Source organism: Salvia hispanica, chromosome 1, assembly GCF_023119035.1.
Source record: "Salvia hispanica cultivar TCC Black 2014 chromosome 1, UniMelb_Shisp_WGS_1.0, whole genome shotgun sequence".
Lineage (NCBI taxonomy): Eukaryota > Viridiplantae > Streptophyta > Magnoliopsida > Lamiales > Lamiaceae > Salvia > Salvia hispanica.
This window is the reverse complement of record NC_062965.1, coordinates 4,046,946-4,055,794: the sequence shown is the minus strand read 5'-3', so window position 1 is coordinate 4,055,794 and position 8,849 is coordinate 4,046,946. Positions and strand designations below refer to the sequence as shown.

General features: G+C 32.7%; 1 protein-coding gene across 1 annotated transcript; it reads right to left on the bottom strand.

Annotated features, from left to right (window-relative positions):
* Positions 1–3,650: 3,650 nt before the first annotated feature.
* Positions 3,651–8,402, bottom strand: LOC125194959 (transcription factor GTE6). Its single transcript, XM_048093194.1, has 9 exons — positions 8,184–8,402; positions 7,952–8,071; positions 7,465–7,683; positions 6,681–6,758; positions 6,074–6,298; positions 5,821–5,919; positions 5,618–5,676; positions 4,220–4,370; positions 3,651–4,111 (listed from the first exon to the last, which is right to left on the bottom strand). Exons 2-9 carry the CDS (start codon positions 8,066–8,068, stop codon positions 3,920–3,922), a joined length of 1,140 nt encoding a protein of 379 aa, XP_047949151.1. The 5' UTR covers positions 8,069–8,071; positions 8,184–8,402; the 3' UTR covers positions 3,651–3,919.
* Positions 8,403–8,849: the final 447 nt, after the last annotated feature.

The window sequence follows — 8,849 nt, the reverse complement described above, 5'->3', positions numbered from 1 at the left end:
TTTGTGAAATTTCTATAGTACTAATGTTTAAGTTTGTATATTCATTCATAATTTTCAAAGTTCATGTACAAAACAAAAATCATAATTCATGCATTTAAAAATCGATACGATAGTACCCTTTAAAGCTAATACTGTAATTGTATAACTGAAATATAAAGTAAAATCGTAAATAGTTGAGTTACAAAAAGTCCTCTTCCCACAAGATGGGATATGCCTTAATAGTGTTCTCGGATTACCGTGTCGTCCTCAAAGGTAAACTGGCTTTGTCTCGAAGGTAACAACACCGCAAATTAAACCAAACGAGCTTTGACGAAATAGGTAAGGTGAGGACAAGGCTTCAATTGAGTGCAAAATCTTGTCTTTTCTAGTGTTTGTAAGAATGTTTTCAAGAGTGAAAACCTCATTCTTATTGAGTATGATGCAAGAATGTTTGTAAAAACTTGATCATTAGAGAGTCAAGTAGTAGTATACAAGGAATATCATTGAATTTAAATGTGCAGTACAACATCGTTGCTAATTGGTTTTTACTTTTTACTAAAGCTCAAGGCAAATCTCAAATGAAGACTTTTTAATATATTAATGTATGATATTGCTGAAATTGAAAAATATGTAACATAAACTACAAAAAGGAGACATACTTTTTCACATATTCAAGACACTGAAATTAAAAATTGACACTTATAAAATCATTAATTTAGAATAGGGGTGACGTAATTTGGTAACGTGACAGACGACGCTGTTGAAGGGTTGTTAGGCGCAGTGCTGAGTGGCAAAGTGATCGATAATGGTGGGAGTCTATTTTATAAGTATAAGTTATGTAATTGGCTACTTGGGAAATAGTTTGATTAATTTTTATTTATTTATTTTGGTTTTAACTACAGTTATATCGAACGAATCCGACTAATCCTGTTCGACCGGGCTTGCAGATTAAGGCCGAAAGTCTCCCAGCAGGTGGCGGAGTTTGAACCCGTGACCTCATGATCACTACAGCTCCGCGCTGTCAACTGCGCTGCGACCCAAAATGGGTTACGTTAGAATAATGTTCCCACTCACATTTCCTATGAAAAATAGTAACCATTCTGCCTCTTGGATTTGGATAATATGATATTGATTATACTCACTTCGTCTGCTATAAAAAAAAAATTGAATAGATAAAAGTAGTGAAATAGAGAAAATTTTTACACCAAACAAAATTCCCTAATAATCATTCATTAAATAGCTTTACAGCCATTAATTAGAATTCACTTGTAATGGAGTGAATTAACAAAATAAAAAATTTGATTGGCATCTTATAATATGTTGTTTTATTTGTGCTCAGTAGGTTATAAAATAAAAGTTCAAATAGAAATAACAATAATAAAACAATAAAATCGACGTATAGACAAAAGTAAACGCTATATCCAAAATCACTACGAGAAACAAACGGTTAAACACAATAACACAAACAAATGGATAGCATAGTGTCATACCTTATCCATTAGAAAGATCAAAAACCAAAAATGAAACACTTGAATCAAAACGATGAATAATTTTTTTTTATTAAGATAATAATACAAGAAGATAAAATCTTATTCAAGAGACTAAAATAGAAAACTACAACTATTGATTGGCAGCAAATAAGGCTTAGTTATTACAGACCTAGGACCTCTTTTGTTTTGTATAGTAGTTTTTTGTTTTTTTGGATTTTTATTTGAAAACCTCTTTTCCTTTTTAGGGGAAAAAGACCTTACTCTTATTTAAACCCATATTAAGCTTTGGTAGGTGAGATTCAAATAAAGAAATAAATATTCAAATAAATGTAGGGTAGGGAGGTCTAACATAGTCAATAAGCAATACTATTTGAAATATTGAGCTCTAATTAACGATTGTATTTTCATAGTCACAGATTCTAGACTTTTGCAATAACTTATATTTGACCTACCATATAAATCCGAAGGACAATATCAAGTGGGCATCACTATAATTTGTAGTATTAATATCCTAAAGTATGACGTCATATATATTGATCTTCATTAAATATATATAATTATCATTCTGGAACATTTTATAATTAGAAAAAAAAAATAGATGGAAAAAAGAAGAAAAAAGTTTTGGAAACAAAATATTAGATGTGGACCCTCAACTTTCAAGTGGGAAGCATTAATTGATTTTAACAGTTAAGGCTACCAATAACTAAGCAAATCATATTTAAAAGTTACATTCCTCTCTATTATTGTTCTAAAAATTAAAGTTTTAGTAGTGGACCTTTTTATTAAAATACTGATAGACAGACACAGGATTATAAATGGTGACATATTCAAAAGATAATAAAATAAATCTTTTTATGGGATTTTTTAATTTTTATATATTAAATCTAGTACTATATACATAAATCATTTTAAATATTCGAAATCCAAAACTTTGATATCATGAGTGTAGTACTCTCTTCGTCCCACCATAAATGTTTTGTATTCCTCCAATTTAAACTAGGTTATTTTCTTTTTTAGCAAAATATAACACAATTACACTTTACTTTATTCTCTTTTATTTTATACTCTTTTCACTTGTATCTAAATGTCATTTTCTTAAAGTGTCCAAAAGAGAAACTTCACTTATGACCGAACGGAGGGAGTATATCACAAGATACATAGAAGGTTGTGAATTTGTTTTTGCATTTATTGTTGCGTTCGTCTCCTTTTATTTTTTCTATAATTGTTTTAAATAGAACTTTCATTTTTTGTCTAGATTTCGTTATTTCTTATTATTATTTCGATTATAAATTGTTTATGTAATGCTAGATCGCCATATTTTTTAGGACATGTACTGCCCTTTTGTTTTTGTTTTTGTTTCTTGTGTATTCCATGTGATTTTGAATGTATAAAGTTGTTTATACATTGATTATATTACTTTGTGTGTGTTTCTATATTATTTTTTTTTGTTTGAATGTTGCATAACACATGAAAAAACAAGTTGAAACCTAACAACCCACAAATTATCAGATGTTGGACTACTTATTTATTTATATTTATATAGCTAAAGATTTTGAGTAGAATAAAATAAGATTACACTATGCAATGATTACCTAATTTGGCCAATTGCATTAGTAGATCGAATTTACTTGAACCATATATATACCAAAGCCACCCCCACAAAGTCATTATCATACAATATTATTCTCCAACACCACACCACCACGTAAATTTAGTGTGTAACAACATAGATTCAACCACTAAAAAGGAAAAATTAAATAAAGCAGTGTCACAGTGCAAAGCACTTAAATTAGTTGGATGATGCAAAAACAATGGAGATTGAAATTATTTATGGCCCAATCAAGTTATCAAGTGTCAAGTTATTTTCATTGAACAACTGTTTCAAGAACAAAGAGTCACCAAAACACTCTCAACTAATAGTACCCACATTTAATTTCTACAGTAATAGTCCTATTAAATTTTTGTTGGAACATAATGAAATATGTCATGACTCATGCATGTGTGATAAATTTCCTATTTTGTGAAGACCATGTGGATTGAAAGGATAATTTATATCTTAATTGCGTAGTATAGGCTTATAGTGTTTTTGTTTATATTTTCAATTAAATTTTCAAAAAATAGTTAATTAACAATAGGGTGGTATTCAAATATTCAAATGTATATATATAGGAGAAAGTAGCATAGAGAACTCAGAATCATTTTCACCAATGTAATACCCAAAATAACATTTGCATCACCAATATCTTTCATAGTACTATAAAAATTGGAACACACAACAATTTTTTTTTACCATAAGTCATAGTAACCTATCTACACACTTTTTTCTCATGCCATTTATAGGCCACCAACAAAAAACAATTTTATCTAGTCTGAAACAACTAGGAAGCCACCTATACAATGAGAGATTCTTCATTTACATAGAACTTTTGATGCAAAATTGCATGCCATCCTCAGTTGTGGGGCTTTTTGCTCTTTTTTGGTGCAGTTTTAGCTACGCTCTCGGGTATATCTCGCTTTCGTTTGTTATTGCAGTTCTGATTGTTGTCACCGTTGTTGTTCCCTCCAGTGCTCGTTGAACTCTTCATCTGCAACTGCAACGTGTCTTTGACGAAAAATCTCAATCTCCACAAGGTGGATTCACTCTGCAAAGAGCACATCCAAAGTCGGAAGTAGTCAGAGTTAGTTATGGGATTTTTTAAGTAAGGGTGTAAAGAAGAGGACTGTGACATGATCGGACAATGTTGAGAGACCTGTGCGTCAATGTCAACTTCCACAGTATCTCCTGATGCTTGAAACGTGGGGTCGTTCTGGGAAATTATTTCTAAAGCCTTATTGATGTCCTCGGGAGATAGACGAGTGATAGCAGTCCCAAGTCGTTTCTTCTCTTCAGTTGTCATCTTTCTGAAACAAAACATAAATTTAAGCATCACATATATGTTCAGACCATGACAATCGATGTATATTCAATAATAATATGATCTCAAATGATACAATTTTAATGATTTACAAATGATACTACCATATATCTGATTCCAAACTCATCCCAGCTGCCTAAAAATGGTGCAACCCGATATGATACTCATTATCTGAGTGTCACTACCCATACTATTAATGCAAAGTCTCTTTTCGTGCCTTTTTCTTCTTCATCCCTACCATCTGTTCATCTTGTCGATGGAACCTATTGTCCATCAACAGGGACTAGTGTTGTCAAACATACTACTCATATCACTCTTGATAATGCCCTATTTGCTCCTAAACTCCCTATAAGTTTTGTTATCTATTACTATTAGTCATCTCACCAAAACGTACAACTGTTGTAGCTTCTTATCCTTCCTATTGTGTCTTTCAGGATCTATGGACAAAGAGGACAATAGGTGGAGGACATGGACATGGCAGTTTGTACTACATGGCACCTGAAAAATGCATATGAGGCAGCACCTCACTTGCTGCGAACAAGGCATAGATGGATCATGGGTTTAGGGTCACCAAAACGAGTCTTCTCTGGGGAAATGGATTTCCATTCCAAAACTGGGAAAAGAAAATACTTACTAGACAATGCTATCCTGCCCTTTAGTTTATAATATGGGTAGTTTTCATATCTATTTGTTTTAGGATGAAAGTCACTGGGGCATTAATTCATAACTGCAACCATAATTGCTAGAAATTACAAAGAGTCAACAATTAATAGTGAAAGTGGCCCTAGGATAAGAGTATCATAAAATGATAAACCGCATTTAAAATTACTAAGTAAAAAAGCAAAAGATACCATAACAAATAAGGAAACTAAATAACCCAAATAAATGTCACTTTGGGGAAACATGCGCTTTGGGTTCAACCCCATTGCTTTCCTCTCCCATAACACCCAAAAAAAAAAATGAAATTCTTATTTTCATCGTCAAATTAGAATGTCATAACCACACCTTGCAGTGGATATATCACAAATTAATTATACACCAAAAATAGTCAAGATATCACTAAAATGTACACACTTTATGTAAGATGTCTCATGGACCACATTGTTATAATAGAAGATCCAAGAAATCTATAAAAAGTCATGGAAGGCAAATACGAAAGCGTAATCAAGATATTATCAAACAGAGCAAATACGTACTAAGTAAATCAATAAGTTATGTTGAGAGAGAACAAACCTGCATTTCTGAAGTACCAAATCTTTGAGTTCCTCAATATGTGTGTCAACCTCATCTAGCTGGAATGGTTAATAAATGCTTTCAGATCATTTCCATGAGGATATCTTAGGTAGAAAGAAAGATAAAGGTGGAGAACAAACTAACTAATAATTTCCCTTTCCTTTATGTTATCTATCAAAGTGCAAGAGTCTTTTTTCACTTACTTCAAAACATAATTCTCTAGCCATTTTGGCATGAGCAGCCTCTTGTGCAAGATGCACGTCTAGTTGCATCTCAGCTTCTTCTTCTTTCCGCCTTTCTTCCTGTAAACAAATCTAGATGTCAAACAGTGAATTTGAAGGGAAAAAAAAAAAAGAACTACTGAAATTGTTCTTTATTGTAAGCATAGAGGAAGTTATAAAGAAAGAAGTCAACATTGCAACTACAATGGTCTTTTCAAGGAACAGACAAAATAACCTCTTCATCAACTTTTGGCAGAAGTTGCAACCATTTTGTCTCAAACTTGTCCAACAAAGTTTTGGCCATAACATGAACATCATCTCTTTCTTCGTTATATTTCATTGCATTCTTGAATATCAGCCTCACGTCAGCGCATATTTCTCGGACATTTTTATATCCAGTACCATCTTTGGCCTCCATTCTGCATTTGATAGTGCTGAAATCCATGGGTTTCTCTATAACCTAGATTCATTTATAAGCAGTTATAGAAACATAGGAGGAAACCAGAAGATTGAACTCTGGTGACTTAAAGAGGCCGAAACAAGCGATGAGATGGAAATATACTGAAAAAATTCTCCCATGTGTTATTATTCAAAATTCTTACCAATTTATTCATGAACATATTGGTAAACAGATCTTCAAATTTCTCCATAAGCATTTCGTATTTTCAGCATGCATGAATTAAAGCATGACAAGTAGTAAGTAGTTTTTTGTTTGTTTGCATGTAATTTATTTATTTTTTTTGGCTTTTTATCATTATTAGTATTATCTTGTGTAGTTTACGTTTTAATTTTTATTAGAGGGGAGGGGGAGTTGTTATGAAAATAAAGAAAATCAGCTTAACCTCATAGTAGTCATGCAAACCAAGACCTACTACATCCACAGGCTGCAAAAATGGTCCCGCCCACTGGTGTTGAGTTAACTGAAATTGCAAAAACCAGCAACAATAATTAAGCAGCAAACTAAAATTAAGAACTACAATCTCATCACACTTGGAAGTTAGAATATAATACAGGGCTAACATTGCGATTCAGCTTGTACTATATACAACAGCACTCTTACAAAATTCATCAAAGACCAGCAAACCACAACCAAAAGATTTCATTCACCAACAACGTATTTTAATTTAATCCTACAGGGAAGTTCTTTCGTCAACATTATTTTCTGAGTTCATAAGCACATTCCCAAAACTTGTAGATCGTCAAGAGGAGGAAACGAGAGTCAAACATTAAATTTACAAAACCAACCAAGTCCGATGTCACGTCAATCTAAAGCTAGTGCGAATGAAAATTGTGGAGCGACAAATAAAGTATTCCCCTCGCTCCTTATTAATTGAGTCGTTTTCCATTTTTGGACATTCCAAGATAATTGAGTCATTTTTATTTTTGGCAAAAAGTAATACATCTTCTCTTTCCTACTTTATTATCTCTCTTAATCTCTCTAATTTTTTTCTCTTTCCTACTTTACTCTCCCTCCACTTAACGCACTAACCATCTCTTTCCTAATCTTCATGCCGAAAAGAAACAACTCAATTAATAAGGATCGGAAGGAGTAATAAATAGATTCACAAACTGGGCATCACATTTACCACAAAAGAAGATTAAGCTGGAAGAACCAATAGGGTTTACCTGACGCAACATCGTCCCAAACTGGCGCATAAGCTCCTGCATTCTCTGAGCAGCAGCTGCTTCCCTACTTGCTATATCTTGCTGCTTCTTCTTAAAACTGCCCGCAGAGAATTTCTCCCTTTCTTTGTCCTTCACTGAAGAACCACCTCTCGGAGTGTTCGGGAGCTTCGTATTTGAACTCGAGTAGAATCGCTCAATCTCATTGAGTTTATGGTCAAGCTGCAATTGCATAGATACAAACTTCATCACATATACAGTTGCCAAAACCTTCTTTTGTCTCATAATTCACTCCCTAATTCACTCCCATAGTAGAATGCTTCCTTCCACCACCCATTTTTGACACATTTCCTAAACCATTTTTTCTTCCCAATTAAACCTATTACTGATTCAGAAGTGTAAAATTCACTAGAAATTCCAACAAAACACAATGAAATATACTACTACAATTCAACCAAAATTGTTAAAAAAAAGCTCAGAAAAAATGCACCTGGTCAACTTTTATGAACAATTCATCCACGCCTTGGTTCAAGGTCTCCGCTTGAGACACATCCATCGCCGCCGTTTCTGGCGGCGCTTCAAGAACTGAATCAGTGTTTGCCTCCATCGCCTTTGAAGCCATAAGAAAAGGTCGTGAATCAGATTCTTAAAAAATCCTCCCTAGAAATAAAAAGAGAATGCAAAACATTAAAGAAATTTGAAGGATTAGCCCCAAAACTTACAATCAAAGGACCAAATTTTTCCAGGAAATTGCCTACACTTGACTAAATTGAAAGATGCAATATTCTATTTATTAGAATTATTCAATCGCAAAAAAACAAAACAACTTTTTTCCCAATTCACTGAATACGGATTTCTGTTTGCCTGGGTTTTAGGCTTTTAGCAGATTTAGAAACTAAAGCAATTAAAATTAATTGCTCTTTTCTTTCTTATGGCTTCAACTACCTAAATTATGTACACTCTCCGTTTTGCGAAATATTGTTCAAGTTTAACTCAGACAAGAATTTTAAGAAATGGCAGGAAGAAAATAAAGTTGAAAAAATTAATGGAATGATGCTCTACATTTATATATTCTAAGTGGACTTTTTTTCTTTTAGAAATGTTCTCATTCTAATTGACACATTTTTTAAAATAGATACATCATTTTCATTACTTTTCTCCTCTCTTACTTTATTTTCTCTATATTTTACTCATAAACCAACACTACACAAAATCTCGTATCGAAATATAAATACTCTACTTAGAGTGGGACGGAGGAATATTAGTTTTATAGTAATTGAATATGAGTATAAAGTTTTAGTGGAAAGTGAGATCTATTTAAAAAAATAGGGAAAAAAAAAAGTTGACAATTTTTCACGGACGGACAAAATGGCAAAATTGGACAACAT

What these genes read in the sequence shown, in the direction of transcription:
- LOC125194959 (XM_048093194.1), bottom strand. Translation starts at nt 8,068, where the DNA reads ATGGAGGCAAACACTGATTCAGTTCTTGAAGCGCCGCCAGAAACGGCG. An exon ending in TGCCAAAAGTTGATGAAGAG is followed by an intron (nt 5,920 to 6,073) that starts GTTATTTTGTCT and finishes ATTTGTTTACAG; the next exon opens with GAAGAAAGGCGGAAAGAAGA. An exon ending in TTGGTACTTCAGAAATGCAG is followed by an intron (nt 4,371 to 5,617) that starts GTTTGTTCTCTC and finishes GTTTTGTTTCAG; the next exon opens with AAAGATGACAACTGAAGAGA.